The sequence below is a fragment of the Brugia malayi genome (assembly GCF_000002995.4).
Source record: "Brugia malayi strain FR3 genome assembly, contig: Bm_v4_ChrX_scaffold_001, whole genome shotgun sequence".
Classification (NCBI taxonomy): domain Eukaryota; kingdom Metazoa; phylum Nematoda; class Chromadorea; order Rhabditida; family Onchocercidae; genus Brugia; species Brugia malayi.
The window spans coordinates 8654880-8678986 of NW_025062479.1; the positions used below are offsets into that span (position 1 = coordinate 8654880).

General features: G+C 31.8%; 4 protein-coding genes across 5 annotated transcripts; 2 read left to right on the forward strand and 2 right to left on the reverse strand.

Moving 5' to 3' along the window:
- Positions 1–1263: 1263 nt before the first annotated feature.
- Positions 1264–4422, forward strand: Bm4803 (Uncharacterized protein; the record flags this gene model as incomplete). Of its 2 annotated transcripts, XM_001898820.1 has the most annotated exons (10): positions 1264–1341; positions 1584–1676; positions 1893–2004; positions 2124–2328; positions 2522–2603; positions 2710–2877; positions 3144–3278; positions 3596–3733; positions 4011–4100; positions 4336–4422. In XM_001898820.1, 10 exons carry the CDS (start codon positions 1264–1266, stop codon positions 4420–4422), a joined length of 1188 nt encoding a protein of 395 aa, XP_001898855.1. The 2 variants fall into 2 exon arrangements, with proteins under 2 accessions (XP_001898855.1, XP_042930075.1); XM_043074141.1 differs by lacking the exon at positions 1264–1341 and having other exon boundaries at positions 1602–1676.
- A 656-nt stretch (positions 4423–5078) lies between these two features.
- Bm1128 (Uncharacterized protein) lies at positions 5079–5325 on the forward strand (the record flags this gene model as incomplete). Its single annotated transcript, XM_043074142.1, has 2 exons — positions 5079–5186; positions 5320–5325. 2 exons carry the CDS (start codon positions 5079–5081, stop codon positions 5323–5325), a joined length of 114 nt encoding a protein of 37 aa, XP_042930076.1.
- Positions 5326–7165: 1840 nt separating this feature from the next.
- Positions 7166–11323, reverse strand: Bm5053 (Uncharacterized protein; the record flags this gene model as incomplete). Its single annotated transcript, XM_001898819.2, has 12 exons — positions 7166–7386; positions 7597–7749; positions 8206–8369; positions 8541–8609; positions 8784–9000; positions 9163–9242; positions 9405–9513; positions 9775–9880; positions 10115–10269; positions 10464–10589; positions 10660–10830; positions 11107–11323. 12 exons carry the CDS (start codon positions 11321–11323, stop codon positions 7166–7168), a joined length of 1788 nt encoding a protein of 595 aa, XP_001898854.1.
- A 6840-nt stretch (positions 11324–18163) lies between these two features.
- On the reverse strand, positions 18164–21884 carry Bm8520 (Uncharacterized protein; the record flags this gene model as incomplete). Its single annotated transcript, XM_043074143.1, has 9 exons — positions 18164–18352; positions 18495–18752; positions 18934–19072; positions 19208–19441; positions 19739–19953; positions 20105–20327; positions 20636–20911; positions 21158–21276; positions 21645–21884. The coding sequence occupies 9 exons, from the start codon at positions 21882–21884 to the stop codon at positions 18164–18166; spliced, it is 1893 nt and encodes a 630-aa protein (XP_042930077.1).
- Positions 21885–24107: the final 2223 nt, after the last annotated feature.

A 24107-nucleotide genomic window follows, 5' to 3' on the forward strand; every position in this document is an offset into this window, starting at 1 on the left:
ATTAAAAATTTTCGAGTATATACAGGTGATTATGTTTTCCGAAACATTCATTTGCCAGCTGTGATATTTTCTTGTTCATCTGCCTTTTTTTTTTCCTTTGCAACATCATTGTTTGAATCTCTTTTATTGCTTAAATTATTCATAGTTCAGTACATCTTCATTATATTACGATAAATAAACTTCACGTTGCTTATCAAGTACTTATTAATTGATGGACGATTTATGGCACGGTATCCGTATAAGCAATTAATTAATGGCTATACAATCAATTGATTCAGGGGAATTAGTTTCATCGAGAATTATGAGAAATTATTAGCCGTAGCAAAAATTTACGATTTGTTTACGATTTACGTTTCCATATATAATTCTTTGTGCCATCTCAGTAATGCTAAGTAATGAGGATTGCATATGGGATATATTCGTTTGTTCTATTCTCTTCCTTTCGTCTACAAACTATTTCCCGTTTTAATATATGCATTTCCAAGATTCTTTTCTTTTTAGGATTACATATAAAATAAACACAGAAATGTCATGTACTGCTTAGATAATTCGGATAGTAAGTGGTCGGATACTGTTACGAATATTGCATAGTCGAAGTTGAAGTAATTGAATTCTAAGTAAACGTGTACATCAGTAACAAATATATAAATATGTGGAGGATTTCCTCCATGAAACGATTCAGTTTACAGCAAGAAATACGAGTTATTTTGAATTCATAAAAATGTTACTTTTGGTACTGCTATAAAAACAAAGCATAACGGTGTTGTTCGTCACAAATGTTAGCGAAATTCCTTTTTTTTGTTATTTACCAGATACTATTACGAATGAATTTTGCACAACTAAAGTGATTGGATTTTATGTATTTGTCATGTGTGACTTTTCTTTTTTGCTAAATTGGAATCGCAAATTAAGTCATCAGCCTTGGCATTGTGTACTCTGACTTTTGTTGCAGCTATGTTCCTTATAGTCTCTGTTGCTCTCTCAGATTTAGTTCAACATGAGAGGCGAGCAGTGATGACATTTGATATATTCTTAACTGGCAGGAAGGGAGATTTTTTTCTACTTGTTGATAACAAGGTGTTGTGATTACACATATAATATGAATGAAGTAGAGTAGCAAGTTTGACATTTTAACTTTCAACCGATTCTGCTATGGTTGAAGTGGTTAGGAATTCCAGGATTGTCTTTTGATCGTGAAGTAAATTGGAGCCTATTTGTAGTTCTTCTTGGTTTAAAGCATAATAGTTTTTGTGTTGAATAACGATGTCACTGCCTGGGACATTCAAGAAACTTTTCGCTGTAGCTGGCGGAGCAACAGCAGCTTTTTTAGCTGTGACATATGTAAGTCGATTATTGCACTTTAATTGAAAAAAAGTGTTGAGCGTTATGAAGACTTTTCACAAAAACTTCCTCTTTACAGGTACAGCCACCAGTGAATTGCTTAAGTGTGTATTTTACTCATATGAAATATTCGTTACTGTTGTTTCTGAGCATACAATAACTCTCCTCTACACATTCATTTATGTTCATTTTCAGTATACTACACATTGCTAATCTATATCAGGTTTATACTTTTTTTTTAGACTGGGGAGCTTTACAAAATGAATTACCAGATTGATGAGACAGATGTCTTTGCTATTCAGAGGGTCAATGCAGCTTACGCAGAACTTCAAAAGGTATTTATAATGTTTGTTTTTTACACATTCTGGAACGGTGATCATTTTACAAGAAAAAAAAAAAACATTTATTGACTTAATATGGACTGTCAAATGCAGTTTGATGAAAAATGCTATTGTTTTAATACTCATACAGGTAATTATAATCTTTAGGATCCGAGGATAGTTTTCCATTAATTTTTAAAGTTTCTAATACTGCTTAAAGTGGACTTTTAGGATAGGAATTGTAATTCGCTGCTAAAGAAATACCTGACACCTACAATTCTAAAAAAATTGGAAAATAAAAAGACGAAACTGGGTGTTTCGCTTTACGACATAATTCGTTCTGGTATGTTTCCTTATATTTTTTTAACTGCGAACAAACCATCTATTTTCCTTTTCGATAATAGCAGCTCTTTGTATTTACACTTCAAACTGTGAAGTGATGCATGTCTCATCGTTCTTTAGGTTTGCACAACCATGGCTTGGCGATTGGTGTTTATGCAGCGGATCCTGAATCTTACCAGAAATTCGCTGTTCTCTTCGATAAAATTCTAGAAGATTACCATGCATTCAAACCAGGAGATAAACAACCGGCAGTTGATTTTGGCGAAGAAAGATTGGGCGAACTCTCACTTCTTGATCCTGCTGGGAAATATGTTAAGTCAGTAAGGTTAGTTTTCTTTTCCGATTTCGTAACTGAGAAATGATTCCAAAAACTAATCGAACTCTTTTTTATGCTTTTGTCTCTCAAGGTTTCACACAAATCTGAAATATTTCTATTTAAACATTCTGTAATTTTTGAAATTTGGTTTTAATCGGAAGTGTAGCACATTTAAAGAAAGGGATGAAAAATTTTTTTAAAGGATTCGTTGTGCTCGTTCCATTGCTGGTTATCCGTTCAACCCACTTTTGAGTGCAGATGATTATATAATTTTAGAACAGAAGGTTGGTTCCACTTCTGGATTTTTTATTTCTAGCCCTAACCCAGAAGTATGTGATCGACTGTCTTGTTCATGAAGTTTTTGGTTGCTTCATTGTTCATAGGTTTAAGGTGAAAAATGCATTGCTGCAAATCGAAGAACCTGAACTACGTGGGATCTATTATTCACTGGATGGAATACCGAAAAAAACGAAGGATCATCTTTACAGTAAACAGCTCCTATTTAACAACAATAATTCTTTATTGAAACATGCCAATGCCTATAATGCTTGGCCAGAGGTACTGATTTCATTTTTTATTGTTGTCTAAAGCACTATTTACTTTTTGAAATGTCTTATAGGAAGTGATGTCTTGTCTTTTTTGTCATTAGTGCAGTAAAATCATTTAGTGTGGGGCGTGTGTCGTAATAACACAACTCAGGTCGAATTCAATTATGTTGAAATACTTTAACGGTGTCACCATTTGTTTTAATTAATCAATGGTTAGGTTTCTACTAAATTCTGAAATAGAATATATGTGTTTTATTTCTTTCTTATTTGTTTTAGGGACGTGGAATCTTCTACAACAGCGATAAATCTTTTTTGGTTTGGGTTAACGAAGAAGACCATGTTAGTATGATTTCTGTTGAAGAAGGAAGTGATATTGGCAAGGCTTTTGCTCGTTTAATACGAGGTTTGAAGGTGATTTTAATTTTCTAGAAAGGAAAGGGAAAGTGGAGAAGTTCAATTTAAAGTAGTATAATTCACATTGCCAATATTTTTTTTATAAAATTCTAGAAGTTGGTTTGAGTGGTAATTATTTGAGTGGTAATTTCATTCAACTGAGAGTAATTATAAGTGCATGGTGACTAGGAGAGTATAGTCTTTAATATCTGTTGATATTTATAATTGCTGAAAGAACCTCTCACTGCAAAAATTAAAGAGAGATTAATCGTTTACCGTCTTCTCGAAAATTTGAAGCATTTGCAAATGTTCATGTGAGTGTAAATAATTTCAAGGCATTGGAACAAAAGCTAACATTCGCTGAAGATAATCGACTTGGCTGGTTAACATCAAATCCTAGCAATCTTGGTTCTGCAGTTAGTGCTTCAGTACAAATATGTTTGCCGAAATTGAGCAAAAAATCCGACTTAATGGTAAATTTCTACTTTTCTTGTATACGAGGCAATTCGCTTTTTCTTGCGATTTTGCGCTGGAAATTTTGCAGTTGCAAACCAAATGCTTTCTTCCAGTTTGCCGGATTTCTTAATAACCACTTTTAAGTCTTGAATGAGGATAAAATTAAAGTGGTTTCACAATCTTAATTCTCAACTACGTTGTTATTGTTTGAGGCTTGATGGAAATAACTCTTGGAGTTTTTATTTCATGTATAAAGTAAAAATATGGAATCCATTTTCAATTCTTCTGTTGTAGGAAATATGTGAAAAGCTGAATTTGCGCGTTGTTTCAGTAGACATTACTTCGTCTGAAGTGCCGAATAAATACTATCTTATATCAAACAAGGTCTTTTTTTCACTTTACTATCTTTGTGAAATACACATTCTTTATTCTCTTTATTTCTCAATGCCGGAAGTTGTTCGTTTTACTACTGAAGCAGCTTTAAACGACCGGTAGTGCCGTTGGACATTCATTTCAGGACCAACTATGTAATAGATAAACATAGTATGTCGAAACATTTAATGAGCTAAGCAGAATGTATTGTTTTCTTAAATGTTTTTTGTTGCAGTAAAAATTTTAGAAAACCCTTGGAGTAACGCAGTATGAAGCAGTTAAACAAATGTACGATGGTATAAAAGAATTGATTCGAATGGAGGAGCATTCATAAAAGCTATTTAATTGTTCCACCATTTTGTCTTCTGCAAATATAATTTAGATTTTCTTTTGTAAATACACCTTTATTCAGATTAATGTATTATCATCGTGTTTTAAGTTGATTATATTAAAATCGTTTTAAGCGAGACTGAATTGGAGTGCACAATCTTGAGAATCTGAAAGTTATGACTTCAAAATGAGATTTTCTCGTCTTGTTAGTGATGAATGAAATTGTCTACTTACAAGTAATGGTACCGACTTTCTCTGTAGTAGATCCGTTATAATATCTGTGACATTTGTAGTAATGATTTTTATTTGGAGTAAATAGTTATAACAGCATTTCTCACGATGCTAAACAGAGATGAATTTATGTGGACCTTCGAAATCACTGCCAATGTTTTTCGAATATTCTGACTATTGTCGAGGTTTTGGAGTAGAGAAATTCAAATAGGGACCAAAAGAGAACGATTATGTTGAACATTTCTTTCCAACCAAGAACTGTGCAACAGTTTCTTGAGGTCCCACTCATGTGGTTGAAAAATTTGCAGAGAGAGAGTCATAATTATGACTAAATCGTCTTTGTTTTTAATACTACAAAGTGTTGGTATTTCAGGTTTTAATAAAATTTTACATGGTGGAATTGTAGTATACTATTTGTTACAATAGGAGATGCGATGTAAAGCAGGAAATAAACACAGTGCGCAAAAACAAAAACAGAGGAAGCACATCTATGCTGTAGATTTAATGGAAATGAGAGCTTCGAAAAATGAAAATAAGGTTAGCAAATACACTGTCTCATTTTTATATTACATCTACGAACGGGTGTTATGGAGTAGAGATTTTATATTTTAAATGTCGGTGTTTTATTAGTTTACTGCATATGTATTATTTTATTTCAGATTATTTGCAGGCATAAATTGTTTCCTCATGATGGCATTACTTTTAACATCATTTCAAAATTAAGGATGTTCAAATATTTGTCATGAAGTTTCAAATATTGCATAAATGTTAATAAATGATCAAAACTTTTATTTTATTTAAGTTATATCCTTGACTTCATGAATTCGTGAAATTGGTTTTTTTATATAAGTTCTATAATGAAAGTTGGTTCATTTGTGCACAAAATATGTTTTAGATAGTGAATTTTTTGTGCTTATTCGTAAAATATTGCAAGATAATTTAGTACATATCAAAATGAATTCTTAAATTCACATATTTTACATGTTGTTTAGAAATGAATTTGTAATCTATATGCGATGCATTTTAATGTGCTGTGTCCAAATGTCAAGTTCACAAATTATTTCGAACACATAGATGTTTTTTTCGTGATTTATTGAGTGTCATGCATTCATTTTTGTCACGTATATATTCGGCCAGCAATTTGTTTATAGCTCCTCAAGTTCTACAAAGTTTATGGTAAATCTGAAATATGCTAATAGGTTTTTGCCGTTTTGGAATCCAAGGAAAAATTAGTTTTTCAATTTGTGATCGCTATTTTTCAATTTTCAAATAATAGTAACTGTATTCTTTGTTAATGCTAAATTTGATAATGAAAGTTTAGTAGATATATTGTTTCCATCAAACATTGCCATATATTTGTTACCTAGACTGCATGAACGTTTCTAATGAGTACATTTGATGACATACTATGGTTAACTTGTAATATCAGAAACATTTCTGTGCATTCTACCACATGTATACAAACGCAAAAAGGCAATGTCTACTATTACTCGAAGGTTAGAGTATTCCATCTTTGAATTATGATTAGCACTGCAAGCACTACTCATCCTTTATGTAATAGATAATGATAAGTAGTCCTAAAAAGATATTTTTAGAGAGATGCGAAATGAAACTGTTTTATTTGATGAATTTAACAATTTGCGTTCATTACCACTTAATGACTCAGCTATTTAAGAAAAGTAAGCTTATTTCATTGTTATATTTCAGTTTAGAACTGCATTTGATCATTTCTCTGCAATTAGGATTAGCTTTTCAATTCTCAAGGAAAATTTTAATTCCTTTTGTTTATTTTTTAAGAAGAAAGTCATTTATTCTAAGATAAAATGGATTCCATAGATGAAAAAACGAATTTGAAGTTAGAAAACGAATTGAAAAATGATTCTTACTCATTACTCCTTTTAGTATAAGTGTGATCTCATAATGTGATAACTTGAATTTCAAAAATGTTAAGGAAGCATATGAACATCGTTTATTTTTATTAAGTTCAATCACAATTATTTTTTAGCAGATATATGATAAAATTAGCACAAAAAAATGATTAGGTCAGACACGTTTTTTTATTTTACTTCATTATCACTTCCTAAATACCTATATTTACTTTCATCTTTGTTACTTTACATATAAGATATGTCAAAATTTAGATTTGAATCTTTTTTAGAAATATTTGCAACAAAAAATGGATCCGATAATTTTACAGAACTTCATGAAGACTTTCTTATTTAAAATACTGATGGAACAAAACTGAATGCGAAATTTATTATTTACTTACGTGAAATAGAATTGTTCTTTACGTGTTTTGATTAAGGCACAACATAAAAATATTAAAAGAAATCCCTTAAACAAAAATAAAAATAAACTGATCAAACGCTGCCAGTATTATAGGCGTAAGAAATGAAAAACGCTGAATCCTGTCACAAAAAATTTCATTTCCTGATGGGCATTTAAACAATAACGAAACTTAAAGACGGACTAGAGCAACAGCTGAACAGAATTTAAAATAACTATTCTTGACGGAATCAAAATACGTCTGATTGGCTGCAGGTAACTGCTGTCATGTCGCGATGCTTTCTTTCATTAAATCGCTGATCAGTCATTGGCATTATTTGTTGCCTTTGTTTAGCTCGAGACATGAACAGTAATTCAATTTCTTCAATGTTGTAGCCCTTTGTCTCAGGTATGACAAAGTAGAAAAAGGTAAGAGCGATGCACGTTATGCCACCATAAATGAAAAATGCACCTAAAATGGCACTTGTTAAATGATGTCACTTTATTTTGCTAAATTTTCATGTATTTTAATTTAACCAAATTTAGTGAAAACATGATTTTTTACAACTTTTATACAGCACTTAAATTCCATCCTCCAAATCTATCAAATAATATATGAAAAATCAAAATTTCCTATTAACATCAAAAATTTTCGAATTGAAACAAATAAGAAACAACTAACCATATTTAGTAGCAGTTTGCGTAAGGGATAAAAATGTCAAAGAAATAATCAAGTTAAATGTCCAATTGAAGCATGTTGACAATGCACAGCATGTACCTCGTGCCCAAAGTGGATAAAACTCTGCATTCAATACCCAAGGCATTGGAGCATAACCTGAAATGAAATTTCAGCATAAATCGCCTGCCATTTCATCACTGAAGAATTAAATGTCTTTTGAAGTAGAGAAGAAATAAGGTTACACGTATTCAGGTATGCAAGGTTTGCACTAAATATCAAATATCTTCGTAAATATTAAACTAAATATCAAATATCTTCGTAAATATTTTCAATGATTTTACAAACTTTAGATTCAAATTCTTAAAAAATGAATTATGTCCTTTCAAATAATTTAAAATGAATGGGCACTCATAAGATTCATTTTTAACCGAACATGCCAGATGATTACAATATGATGATTAAGTATATTTATGATTGATTCGAAATGTCCAGATAAGCTCTTGATGTCTCAGAATCACTCAAAGCATTTATCTATATTTTTGTTACTGACATTTGGTTCAAAAAACAACTTTTTCTTCTTTTATGAGTTTTGGAATTCACAGAAAAGTATACCAATAGAAAAGAATGCCAGGTAGACTACCATAACAGCGATTGGTATAAATGCATATTTTGACGGACAGAATGAATTTGCCCATTTGGTCGTTGTTGTGTTACTGTTTTCGCATGGCCCAGTTAGCGATCGCTCGGGAGATTTGCGTGAATACGGTAAACAGTAGCTGCAATGAATTTGCACTAATTTTAAGGTCGAAATTGTCGATAAACTTATATATTGCTGCTTGATTTTTTGGACAACCTTAGAATGATAAATTAAAATTGTATTAAAGAATATGTTGAGGTTTATAGTTAAATTTTAATTGGGCCAAGAAAAATAAAAATTAAAAAAAGACCCTTTAGGTGAGTCGAGACTTGGTTGACAAAAACCGCATTTTTCATCAGTAACACAATGATCGCAGTTACTGCAAATTATTATTATTTGAAAGAAACAAGTTAAAACTGAAATTATTTAAATGATTTTGTACTACAATAGAATGTTTGAGAAGTTTAGAACTTGAAAGATTTTTACTTTTATTGTTATAGTATACTGGAATTCAAAATATTATTTATCATTAAATTTAATTTTTGAAAAAAACCTTAACACTTGACACTGCATATAATGATCCACGGAAGTGTCGACAGAAATGCTTTTTGGATCTAGCGAAGCCGGTGAATCAAGGTTTATTAATAGAAAAGCAGCTCCCATAGCAAATAATGCAAATATCACGCCAGTCATTGATATGAACAAGAGTAGCCGACGTCCAATACGTTCTATTAGATACATTGGCACAAATGTGGCCAAAAAATTGACGCCTGAAATAGTTAGTTTTAAAGATTTAAAATATACTTTGTGGACCCGTTGTGAAACTATTTTTATATTTGTTCAATATTTTTATATTTGTTCAAAACAGTATTATTTTCTTAACAAATACTACATACATTTTAATGCAGTTTATTTCTGTTATAACTACTTACTTGAAATGCCAGCCGAAATCCAGATAGCTGTATGTGGATCCTGAATACCAGCTGATTGAATTATCGTACCCGTATAATACCTTAAGTTGTTTTTGTTTATATTTACAAAAATAATGACTATAATTTTGATTTTTTGCCTTGTAAAACGATCATTTTAGCAAGTCATTATTTCAATATAACTATAAATTCAACCGTTTCGAAATATCGAATTTTGAGCCGCAAACTCAGTATGTAAAACTAACATAATGGTGTTAATTCCAGAAAGCTGTTGAAAGGCTTGCAAAGAACATCCAATAATAAGCGCTTTCCGAACATGTGGTGTCGTTAATATTCGTCCAAGCAACATCGACTCTACAATTCTTTTATTTTAATTTGTTAGAGAACTTAGTAAGTGACGTCACTATGCTACTAACATGTTGTAATTTCAACTCATATGAATCAATCAGAATTAATAAGACTAATAATATCTCTAAGCTGATTAATAATGAAATAGGTAGTGATGCGGGTATGACACCAAATCAGTAATACAGTTATGCAAAAGAATAGCTGATAAATAAGAAATATTTCTAAGCAGAAATTCAAATAAATTAAATTTATAAGTAAACAATGTACCACCGACGGCTTCCTTGGCTTTCTTTTCACTTTCCAGTGATTCCGCATTTTCAGAAACTTCGTAGGCTATCCAGTCCTCATATCCATTATAGATTTTGCTCAAAACCTACACTCGTTCTTTTTCAACATAGTTCAGTGATTACAAATATTGATAAGAGTAAGACCTGAGTGTCGAGAAAAGCAATTGGGATATTTTGATGCCAGGAGAATTTTAACCTAATTCTTTAAAAAATATTTAAAATGAAAACTAATCTGAATATGCCTTAACCAAGATAATTTAAAAGAAAAATTTTTAGAAGCAAGATATATATATATATCGGGAAAATTCGAAGAAAATAACCTTGCAGGCTTCTTCTTTCTGTTCCATTTTATATAACCATCGGGGACTCTCTGGCAGAAACAAAAAGCCTATGAATTGTATTATACCTGGCAAAGCAGCAAATGCGAATATTAAACGCCAACCAATATTCACTGGGTCAATGTATGAGAATCCACCTTAATTATAAATTTTAAAGCAATCTTTTTTATCAAACTTCAAGGAATACTTCGTTTTTAGAATAGAGCTTCAAATGAACATACACTAGCTGTTTCTTTTTTTAATGATAAATTAGAGTACATCATTTTGACAACATATTCATACTGAATGTTTCTATCAGAAATTCCAAAATTTCAAAAGGAATTAAGCAAACCAGCGATAAGATTGGAAGCCATTAAGCCAAAAGTGATCATTAGCTGAAAACCAGTCAGTAGAATGCCACGGATATGTAGAGGAGATGCTTCACCAACATAAATTGGTACTATCATTGATGCAAATCCTAAAAAATAGTGTTATCCACTAAGTACCAATAATTCAGTTACGCAAGTAAAAATTCAAAAATAAGTTACCAATAGCAAAACCGAGCAAAAATCTTCCAATAAGCAACGTTATTTTTTCTGGAGCTAATGCACAAATAGCTGCACCAATCACAAATACAACACTGGAAGACAAGATAATTTTTTTTCTTCCGAAATGATCAGATGCTGGACCAGCAAATAATGAACCGATCGCAGCAGTACCTGAAATAATCTTGGCTAATATTCTAGTATTACAAATATCAAAACTTTTCATGTAACTTATATCATCGAAACTAAAATGATATTTAGCGTTAGGTGTTAAGAAGTGTCGAGGTGCCAAGGTTAATTTTCCATGATATCTAGTCTTACGATTAACCTTTCTAAAATTCTCAATATATTCTGTTGATAGATTTAAGTTTAATTCAGTCAATTTGAGGAATGAACAATAGATGATGTTACAGTAGTAATTTAAAATGAGAATAAGAAGAAATAAAATACCTGGTGTTATACTGACGATTAGTTCCTTCCAAAGTGTGCTCATTGGCCTCATACCAACATTATGTTCCACATAAAGCATCGTACTTGAAACAATACCGGTATCATAGCCGAATAAAAAACCACCAATTACAGCCATAAATGCTAGTAAATAAACGAAAATGCCAAGTTTTGGCCGTGTGGTTGGTTTACGACTAGAAGAATTTTGAGCTGCGCTCATTTTTATCTGCAAAATTAAAATTAACGGATCTGAGATATCACAAAATACTCCAAAAATAATGGATAAGACGAAAATGTCTATAATCTGACCAAGCCAGTTTCCATTGTTCCTATATTTTAATAATAATCGTTTTATGATTCACTACAATAATTTGCAAAAATGCATGAATGCGGTTTTTTTCTAATTTATGGTCATATTATAGAACATAATTTGTTAACTTGCATCACTAATCTAGAGCCAGTCCTTTTAAAGTGAACTTTGTTTCGAACTTTTAATTGTTGTAAATTACAACTATGCTGTTGAAATTGGACAAATTCACGAAAAGTGTAACAGAAATTGTTGAATAGAGCCATTGGAAAAAAAATCTATGCACAGCCAAGAAATGCTTAATCACATGCTTACTGAATCTAGAATGTTTTATTGGTTATTATTATATCGTAATTTTGAAATTTGTACTACTAAACTCGTCGGTAAGTAAACTCGAAGTGATTGCTTAGGATTTCACTTACTCCAAGATAGCATTTTTAAAATTTAATAAAATTCTACACGTGTGAAATAGACGGCTTCTTTGAAGAAAAAGGAAAACAAATTAAAAGTAAGATTTGCTTTTGTCTTTTTCTTCAACGAAGCCTTTTAACTTCTGTCTCTATAAATTATTGAGAAGTATCTTGCTGCGGTTATATTATCATATCTAACTTGAATTGCATGTTAAGTTCTTTTATTTTTGCAACTTCAGTTAATTGGTGTTTAATTTTTCTTGATAGTTTCTATTACGCAGTTAAAATATGATGGATAAAATGAAACAGTATTTAAGGTTTCGTTGATATGATTTCGACACAACATAAGCAATACAGAGAGGAAAAAAAAGTTATCTTGATAGACTGGAAAAATTAACGCTGTTGGAAATGCATATCGTAATGTTATTATTTTTCACTAAAGAACTATTTCAACAAGCAATTAGGCCGTTACAAAATTACTTCAGAAAGGCACAAGATCTAAGATTCATTTCAAACTCGGTTGAAATGATAATTATAATTAATAAAAGAAAAATGGAAAAAGTTGTGGCATACAGTTTAAAACAGATTTTTTTCATGCCAATCCTTGAAATCCAAAGTAATTGTTTGGACTTTTTTTTGAGTAAAAATGTTGTAGCAAATTTGCTTGAAAACAATGAAACAGTTTGTCTATTGGGTAGAAATCTTTTATGAATCAACTTAACAATGCTTTCTTTATAAATGCTTTTCTAATAAATCAAAAAAAGTACCGTAGTTCAGGCGATTAATAGCTTAAATTTGAAATTTGAACCATCCTATGTGATAGAATAATCATTGAAGGAGAACAAGGTACTGTAGCATATTTCATAACCGTAGTAGGAAAGATGTGGGAGTGAGCTTTTGCTAAATTTGTTATCCAGATTGAAATGAAAACAAAAATCAGGAAGAATGCGATATTTATTGCAAGTCCCGTATCTTCCTTGGCTGCCACCCTGTAGAATTATGATCAAATACAATGTTTCTGATCCTATTTATCATAAAATAAACCAAGATTGGACCGCCCCTTTTTACTAATTACGGCAACGGAACGATAGCATAGTGATGTAAGACGTGATAGCAGGACAGAAAATCTATTTGCATTCCCCGAATTCATATGAAACGGGTTATTTTCTCTATGCCCTTTAAGTGAACAAACAGAACATCAAACATCTCATGTTATCGATTTTCACTGAATATAAAAAAGAAATCTGTTCAATGTTTTATCAACACCAGTAATTTATGGGTAGCATTTGAAGAAAAGATCAATCAAAATGAATATCAAAATATTTCTTGAAGTAGTAAAAAACTTCATTCCCTAACAACTTTACACAAAAGCAGAACATCAACATATGTCACATGACTAAAATGTTAGAATCTTGGCATACATATGAAAACTTCGTCGTTTCTGAACACGGAAATCGATTTTGATTTTCTATAATAAGTGCAAATAATTACAGTAGAAGAAGGAAGAGGAAGGAATTGACCTACTCTTTAGTCTTTTAGTCGAGGACAAAACCTTTGATACTTCAAAACCTCGCCATGAAATTCATTCGATCTTTGATCAGGTTGTGGCTGTGATATCAGCAATATGTTTTACTATAGAAATAACGGGACAGCCAAATGATTATAGCTCATAATATTTGATTTAATTACTTAACACCTATAATGTAGATATTAAATAATTACATTACACAAGTAAGTATTAATTGCTTAGACAGAATTCCTTATTATCCACAAATGCCAAGTGTTGCTTTTGTAATACGCTAAATGGCTACAGTATGCAAATTGTTAAAAAAAACAATTTCATTTAGTGTTCTACATATTTCCTGTCGATCAACTCCATTTGTTCACTACTTTCTTCTTATTAGTTATGCTAGTTGTTTTCTGAAATTCTATTTTTGAGAATTATTCTTTATTTTTACTGCATTTATCCTTATTGTTATAAATTCACCTTTATATTCAAAAAAAAAAGGAAAAAAATGTTTTCATACTTACTGTAAATTTTTACACTCATTGTAAATGAAGGGACAATGTCTTTTTTTGTGTTTTTAATTATGTGGAGGTAAATTTGGAAAGGTTTAAGGGAAAACAAAACTTTCAAAGTCTGGTATTACCAAAAAGTGACAGGAATGAATTTCTATTTATGAAAAAAGTGGGAAAATGAAAAAGTAGTAAAAGCATTACAAGTTTTAATATCATTTGCATTATAACTAATTCAAATTAAATTAAGAGCATAACTTTAGGAGAGATTATATTGAAATAAAAGTTTAAATATCAAGGAGAGAATATGGTATTTCATTAGACATTACAATTTTTCTTCAGTAAAAATATTCTAATTTGAATTTTAAACGAAATTCTGTTTAGTTTATGATAAACTCTATTTAAATGAAACTCTATTTCTTGATGGTTTTCTTAATATTTCAATACTTTCCCCATTGTATGAAGTTAAACTATCATGCAACTAACTGCTGCTAAACTTAAATTAGCTTATAAGGATGGATCTTCCAGTATATTTTTTGATTGTCACATATCACTGACGTTTTAGTAACAGTATGGTTCTCATTCCTCAATCGCAAAATTTAAATCATTCTTTTATCAGATGTATCTGTTTATTTATTTTACTTTAATTTTTTTTTTTTTTGGTTCGATGTAGCCTTGAAATGGACCTCACTTTTAGATTCATTTTCAAGCAATATTGAATTCAAAAAATATTTGACATCAATTGTAATATTACATCTCGAATTGCACTCTTCAAAAGAAAATTTCCATGTAAGTGAAAAGCTTTGACAAAATCTGAAAAAACAGTTGTGTTACTTTTCATAATTACTAGAATTTTTGAAATTTGACAATCCCGAAAAATGAATCTGACAGTTCATATCAGAGTTAAAAGTTTTAAAGTTTACTTGAAATTCCTAGTACATAATTTTTCGACAGACAATAATAAGTATGGAGTTCCAGGAAAAATCTTACAGCTTCAAAAAAATTATTTTAAATAATTAGTAGGAAAATAGTACGGAGAGCATTTCAAATCGATCAGTCTTTAATTACTATGGATCTACGCCATAAAGTTGGTAGTCATCAGATTTCTTATTTACCATCTGATCTTTTTAATCTAGAATGAATCAACCAGCTATGTTTAACCAGAAATGTTTTTTTTTTTCTTTTTCTTATTAAACTTGCTTATTTACTTTTTATAATAAAATCATATTTGTTGTTTGAATGGAATTCAAAATAAAGCAATCAGTTTATGTATTCATTTTTATAGGCTGATTTAATGTTTTGAGACTAGTACATTTAGATATATTGTTGTAATCTCATATTTTACCATTAATGGAACTATGAGATGTAAGTGCTATTTGTCTGAATTATTGAATCATAATTAGTTTATGGCTTTGGCAGTGAAATAACTAAAAACCGAATGTTCTTCATTTTGGAATAAGAAAGTTCAAAATTTAAACCACCAAATTACTCCATCAGAACAATAAAGCTACTTCGGTGATTAAGTCATCTTTACAAGATTAAAATGTTTGTCCTGTTCATTGAAAGAAACTTTCTTTGAAACATTTTATTTCACTTCGTTTTAAAAATTCCCAGTTGATTTCACTCTACGGTAAAGGCTGATGGCATCAATATTTATTTGTTCTTTACAGCTATCAACAACGATGGCAATACCAAACAGCAAAAATATTTGTGTAAGCCCTTTTCATAATATCCTGCAAACTCTTTCCTTTTCTCTTTTATTCTCTTTTGATATGATTGGCCTTCCAAAATAACAATGAACAAAATGTATCGTATGACCAGATTATATCAATTATTGCTTCATAGAAAAAATTATGATTCTGTAAGACAATGATTTCTGATTTGATAAAATAGTCTTTATAAACTGTGTAATCTTAAAAGTACTGAAGCGAAGTACGAGTAAAAATAAAGTGCTAAAATTTTATAGCTAGAACGAACATTTCTAAAAATAATAGTGAATTTATTTCATTTGGTAAACATATTGGTGCTCAAACTTCAGTTCTCCATTTTCTCTTTAGAAAAGAAAAAAGACACTGTATTTTTATTTACTACCAGAAATTCATGCTTATTTCTTGCTAAAAAATGTGAACAAATCTTAGCGTATGTGGAGACTGTGATCCTATTGAAAAAGATAATACTGTAGAAGTGGAATCTGAACAAAGGGGAAGACGGTATGAGATGGAAGAAGTTAAACCTATGGTAAATGGGATAGGCAAAGAACTTAAGTCTAATCTCGTAGGATTACGTAAGAAATAAGTGGAACTTGTGAAATCCAATAAACCATGCAATTTCTCTATCCAATTCGAAATTTCAGGTTCCTTCAGTTCATAAATGAAAAACTTCCATAAAATAAAATCCGAGGAAAGTCATCGCCGCATGTAAGTTGAATCAGAAAACCTCGAACAATTGTAAAGAGACTGTTGCATTACCTGCGGCCAGGGATAAATAATCCAAAATGAATCATTGATAGCATAAACAGTACTTCGATTAAATGAAAACATCGGATTCGGTACTAGACTTTTTATAAATGCATAGTACATTCGACGTTCATCATTATTAGTTTGGTAAATGCTATGTTGAACGAGATTCCGCTGATCAACCAGTATGAAATATTCAAAACCAGCAAACACTTCACAAAATCATTTTTTTGACCTACTAGCAAATCCGAAACGGTGATAATTTACTGATTAACCTGATAACAAATACTAACTATTAAAAGTTAAGGAAGAATATCCCAAAAACTTGATAAAAAACTCGGAATTCTGTTGTATTTCCAAATGTTCAAGAAAACAGATGTCTGGAACTATTTTGCTTGAAATACCGAACTATTTTTATACAATCATAAATCAAGATTTGAAAATCTTTCGCCCATCATCTGTAAACCAGTGTTTATATATTTCTCAGCCAAAATATCTATTTAAAAAATATTGATTTCTTCTGATTGTACGAAAACTGCTCTCTGGCCCATTTTTAATTATTACAAGAATATTAACATTCCAACTCCCAATGCTTTCTCAAAAAATTGAGAACATAATTTAGCAAAAATATTTACTATAAACAATTTAAAATTTCAGCATTAAAATACTCTTAATTTTTAAATATGTCATGAAACTGAAAATCTATGTAGGATGAACTGTGCATCAGTTTTTTAAAAATACCTTTTTTTTTCTTTTTTTTCGTTAAAAATTGTAAAATTGCATCCTAGCTGAAATTTAGAATTAAATATCAATACGCATCAGTTCGTCACTTGATTACTGGTTGAAATAAGTAAACCATTTGTCGCTCAAAAAACGAAATGTTTTGGAATCTCTTTTGATGGGAATACAAGACGTGAGAAAATGTGTGCAACTGTTCGAACTTTCTTTATTTATTTAATCCAAGTGTCTTTACTTGTAATATTCTATCAACTCCCAGGAGTTCGAACTCTTTGAGGAGGACCTCTTGAAACAAAAATAACATCAGTGATGTGATGCACACTTGAGAAACCCAAAAAATGCAATGTTGATGCCAAAAAAAAAAAAAAAAAAACACTGCTCTTTGACACTCAGTGCTATACTGTAGCGATAACTGGACCACCTTCTTTGAATCAGTTTTGTAATATAGCATTTCTATAACAAGCCCTGCAATGTTCCACACATCGTAAATATTGTATAAATTCCATGTCCAACATTCCTCTTTTGGACCAACACTTCCGCATATAAACCCAAACAATGGAATTCCATGAATAAACAATGAGAAAGCGGGTTCTGAAACGATGTAAAAAGCAAATAACTTATTGGAAATTAAACCATTCACACATACAGAACAGTGGTAACTGCTTATGAACAGATTCCAGATGAATTATCCTCACCCTCAATGATTTTTCATTTTCCAAGAAAAATAATTATTTATCATAAACTCTCAAAAAGAAACTACCCATATCTACCCATAAGCTGAACAGATACAACTGAAAATAGAATACTACTTCTTTTAAACTAAATTGAAAAACGAGAAATTTTTCACCTCTCAAAAACTTTATCAGCCACTCTTAAAGCACTACGAGCATTTCAACTAAAACTTGTTGAACAACAAAGATACTAAGGCAATGAGTAACCTTGAAGAGCACTCGCTCTACCAGGACGATGATAACAATCAATTTATTGTTAATAAGATGTTCTAAATTATATTCGTCGATAACAGCAAAGGAAATTATTACAATTACATCATGGTCATCTTGAACTAAATTTCTGAATGGCAGATGGAATACGTCAATGTTTAACAGATGTGATTCTGGAACAATAAGTAACCATTATCTATTTCCTCTGTCATCTGATGCCTCTTCAAGCTTTGTTTTAATGCGAGTAAATTGGTGCTTCAACGATGAGTTAGAATCGAAATCCTCTTGAGAAAATAAAACAGGAATAAACCCTCTCGCCTTCAACAAACGTATATTTAGCAATGGTGGTCCCATCAGAGTGCTCTTATCGTCATCAGTACACTGTAATTACAGGATATACTGAAAGTGGTAATGGTCAATAAAAAACGAAAGCCAAGTGTGGCTTAGTAGAAATGAAAGAGTATTTAAACTCTAATGAAAAAAATAAATAAATAATAAATAGTTAACAGAAATGGATACTTACTGGCAAAGTTCGATCCTTCCAGGAGAGATAAATTACAGCCAAACGAGGTGCCTTCGTTTCCTCAAAATGGCTCAATGGAACAAAACGATCTCCTTTAACGTCTAGCTTGATGACTGCATTAACAAAAATCCCATCCTCAGTAAGAGCTGGCGGAAATGCATGTGAATTCAATGGAACCAATTTATGCAATAATGAATGAAAATACCGGACATTCCCTTCCTCATTCTTCCCGTAACGCAATTTGAAAGCCATATCATTCTGAAATGTTGGGCAATAATCAGAGGGACATTTTCGAAAAATCTCAAGACAAATATCTGGATAAAATAAATTCCTTCGTAATTTTTGATTTCTTTTGAAAAAGTCTTTAACATATTACATATACGACTTACATAAGATATAGAGAAACTATAAATCTAACAGGAAATGTTTCAAAACATACCAAAGTTGTTGATGGAAACTGCATAAGATCCAAAATATCTACTGAGGGTCCTTGATAGGCTTTATTTAATGTTCCTTTCAAGAAATACTGCATTTGAGCAATAGTTGTTACAACCATTAGCTTTCGAAAACCACTCAGTCTGAAGATTTACACTATCAATAACAAAGATACCGATTTGTATTGGTTTCAGTAATAGAGCACCTCGAAAATTAAAATTATTAAAAAAAAACTCGAAAATTAAAAAAACTCTGCAGTAAAAGGAAATTTCTCGAACCCTCCTAAGATGTTTGCGACGAATGTCGGTTGTAAGACAGTTTGAGCCAATTCTGGTGATAGTCTGTCGCATGTTGCTAAAGCATAGACTGCACTAAGCCATGTCTTGGGTGAGTCAATCTTTGAAGAAGTTAACTTTTCGCATAGAAATACACTGGCTTCTTGAATTAAATCACCTTTGCCAGCTATTGCACACCAATGCACAGCGTATGATAATTCGTCAAGAGCAGCATTCCTAATAAAACAGCAATCAGAGTAAAAAAAAATATTAGCACCCTTACTAAAACTAATCTTTCTTTAAATGATATGAAGTATCTCCAGATTAGAAAAAGCACAGCCAGATAAAAAAAACATTCGTAAGATCAATAAAGATAATATGGCAGTGCCAATGACAATAACAACTATAACGATGGAAACGAAAATAAAAGAAAGAAGCTAGAGTGCTGATGATAACGACTAGCGATAATGATAACAGTAATAACATAGAAAATTACACTGATAATTTTAAATTGCCCATGGGTTTAAAACTAACATCTGATTATTATTGATCCATGCAGCAATAGCATTCCATGTCCGAAGGTTACCAATATGCAATTTCGTCATCGAATTAACAATCGTATTAATCTGCGACCACTTGGTGAAACGACTAATATTGGCAAAAGTGTCGTCAGCTATAATTTGTCGAAGTCTATTATCCATGAATCGTAATTTTGCAGCTGATTGTGCCAACAGCAACAGCTTGTCAACCTGAAAAAGATGACCGTCTTATCACATCTGACTATAAACAATTGCCACATCGAGAAAACCTTTGATAAAGCATTAATGAATATTGATCAAAAAGTGATAGACAGCTACACTATCTTGTAAAGCACAAGTAATATTTAAATGAAATACTGACTGTTAAGCCCTTCTTCTTTTGTTCGAAAGTATCGCAGATAAGACGCAAAACATGAGGCGGTCGACTTGAGCTGTTTGCCAAACTTGACATCATGCCAATGAGTTCATTAGAAGACATCGAAGATACACAACTTTTTGCTTTTTCAATAAATATGTTGAACCAACTATCGCTTTTATTCCAACATACAATCACGGAAACAATATCTTTTGGCTGCGTGATTTCACTAAAATATTTTTCCTTTTTCAAGAAAGCAATCGTCATGCCAACGGAAGTGGTGCACACACTGAATCTTTTAAGACTTAATTACGTAATATGCTATCAATATTACCGAATATCCTCCGTCTACTTCATGGCGAATAGCAGGAGATAAAACAAACTGAAACTGAAATTACTGAGATCGTGACAAGTTAGTGAAAAAATGTAACCTAATATATTGTTAGTATTAATGGAAATTCTAGATTAATCACTGTTTAAAGAATACATTTTATAGCAAAAAAAAAAAATTCAACTGAATAGGAAAATGACACAAACCTTGCTTTCAGCTGTAACCATTCTCTCACTTGATAGAATAAATCCTCGGGTAGGCGGATTTTTTTGCTACTCACTAAAGCAGCTAAACGGACTAGTGGTGATACCGGGACAGAGAATACATCGGTAGAAAACTGTTGTCTTAATACATCAACCAATGTTTCAAAGAGGGATTCATCAGTAAGTTCGAGAATAACTAATGCGCACATAGTCTCGAGCGTCGAGTTCATGTTCAGTTTACTGTTTTTTAATGATCTATTCATTTCAGCTAACAGTCCTCTCAAAAATATTAACGAGTGAAATAGAGGTACGTAACAATATATAAAGTAAAATGCCACATGTCCGTACATTCTCTTACTATCTTGTAGTAACTTGAGAATTATATTTCAGAGTTCCAGTAAACGCCATTATTATTCTAGTTCTTTCGACTAAATACATGAGTGAAATATAAATGATTAAACTGAATAAACTAATGTCAATCTATTACTAGCTAGGACATATTTTTAAACTGACTAGCTAACTTACTTCTTCAGATATGCTGCCGCTTTCTGAATACTAACACTTTCATTAGCAAGTTCAGCAAAACGCGTCAAAATTTTTACAGAAATTTCACTACTGATTGAGCCTTCTAACTTCGCGCAAACCTAAAACTCCAATTTATGTTGAGAATGGTGGGAATTGAATGCATTACAAATTACTGACTCATCACAGAAAATACTCAAATATAGTGGGGGACTTAAGAAAAAGACAACTTTTGCCACAGTATACGAAGCATAAAGTTTATTGACAAACGAGCAAGGACTCGACACCTAAAACTATTACTTCTATTACGAAAAAATGGATCTGTCTGCTACATGTCAAACATAATAGAAGTCAAGTACTTTCCTGAGTGAGATTTTAAGCAACAAATTTAAGGCATATGCACTCGCATTACGAGTTACTTCGAACAAAAAGTTTCAAAAGATGATCACAGAAAATATAGATTAACGAGTAATAGAAACCGTAAAACGACCTTTCTGAGACCTTCAACACTCGTAACTGTATTGATTTCAGCTTCTTTGACGCTGCTTTCCTGAGTGAGATTTGTAATCAGCAAATCCAAGGCACATGCACTCGCATTAGGAGCTACTTCAGTTGAGTAGAAACGCTTCTTCATTATATTTTTCAATCTAATCTTTTGCCATTGTGCACCCGAAATTTGCACATTTAACGCACGTCGAAGAAATAGCAATGAAAACCGAAATAAAGCCATCTCGACTCGCTTTACTTGCTTCTTTCACGTTATGTCCATTACAACTAATTCAAGATTCATTTCCGATTCTGAAACGATAAATTAACAACAGCACTTTTCCTCCTGACAAATCTGGTCCTAAAAATTTCCATTCTACAGGAGATGCATCCTTAAAACCCAAATGACCTGTATAGCGTAAATTTCTTTTGCCTCTTTTCCTCTAATAACTAAATTTGTCCTGACCAATGGAAAAATCTTTTCATCCTGAGTTGTCTGGCAATTCAAGCTCAGCTTAAATCCCATTTCCTCATTATTTAATCACACGAAACAATGTCTCACCAATAAAAGTCAGAAACTTCGCACTGGAAACCTTCTCAAACCAACTCTCTGTTACTGATGGTTTTTTTTTTTTTGCACTGTATGAGGAGAAAGGATTAGGTGATGTGGATTTATAAAGGAGAAAGGGTGTTGTAGGTATGCTCGAGGAAGAATTCTGGCATTTGTGTTTTCCGTTCCCACCCAGCCAAACTATCATTCCCAATTATTTGTGATCAACCAAGAATCACAGTTCACGTCTCAAGGCATACCAGGCCTTTCATTCCCTGCGGCATGCAACAGAAATGCAACACATCATTTAGGTGTGGGGATATTGCCACGATTTCGTCTGGGTTGCGGAGCATATGAGTGGGTTGCATATGAGATCAAGCAGTGGAGGTAAAGTATCAGTTCCTTTTCTATCTTCATTTCCTATTATCCTTTAACCTCTGTCTTTGTAATCATCTCTTTCGCTTCTATTTATTTGTCAAAATCCTACTATCAGAGTTGCATGACCCCGGCAAAAAATATCTGTACATGATTTCTGCTAACGAATCATCCTCAACATGAGAACCCAGAAATTCCTGTCTAACACTCCCACGGAAGATCTCAGCCGAAATTGCGGAAATCATAGTCTTTTGCTTTTTAGAAAATATTTCTTTAATCATACAACAGTGCCTTCTGCCACCCTCACCTGTTCCTTATGCTTCTTCATAATTAATCCAATAATTCCGCATCAATACTCCGTCCCACTGTGTACCCCCTCATCCCTCCATAAACAACCAACCCACTCATATGCTCCGCAACCCAGACGAAATCGTGGCAATATCCCCACACCTAGATGATGTGTTGCACTTTTTCTGTTGCATGCCGCAGGGAATGAAAGGCCTGGTATGCCTTGAGACGTGAACTGTGATTCTTGTTTGGTCACAAATAATTGGGAATGATAGTTTGGCTGGGTGGGAACGGAAAACACAAATGCCAGAATTCTTCCTCGAGCATAACTACAACACCCTTTCTCCTTTATAAATCCACATCACCTAATCCTTTCTCCTCATACAGGGCAAAAAAAAAAAAAAAACCATCAATAACAGAGACATAGGACTATGAAGGGTTCTCATGAACTCCCCCGCTAAATTCTTCTCATATTCCTTTGCTTTTAAAATGAGGAGCTCTTCAGCTAGTTACTGAATTTAAATTTAAAATGCTTGCTAAGTAGTTTTGATGATCATCGAACCAAGTCCAGCCTACAACGAAATTTCAGGAATTGAGTACGTCAAATTACTGCAAATTTTGATATAATCCTAAATTAAGTAAAAACTGATACATTTCTACTCATTTCATTAGTGCAAATAGGCTGGCGTGTCAAGAAATTAATGTTAAGGACCTCGCCTTTCATATCAAGCAATCAAAAGTTTTTTAAACTGCGGCACCACCGCAAATTATCTAAGTATGGAAAATATCGGTCAAATGTGACTAAATGATCACAGTCCTTTTTTTAGTGAAATATTTATTTTCAAAAAGAATAAACACATCTAATCCTGTGGAAGCATTACGATGAAAACCTTTGACGCATACTAAATATACATATATATATATATATATAAATGCATAATTTAGCGTATATTGAGTTATTAAACATTATGATTGATTTATTGCTTATACTTTAATGTTTCATGCTTTATTCATAATTTTGTACGCCTTCAAGAAGTGATGAAATGGAGAGTTACGAAAGGATTTTTTCTTGTTTTGAAATACTCGAACACTAATAGCAATCATGACCTTTTTCCTTTCATTTTTTTAATTTATTTTTATACCTTATTTTTTGTTTTCCCTTTGGTTCTTTTGTTCTCTTCCTAATCCCTTTATTGGTTCTTTTATTTCATAGCCCATTACTTTCTCGATGACTTGCAAGAGATTAGAGTTGTG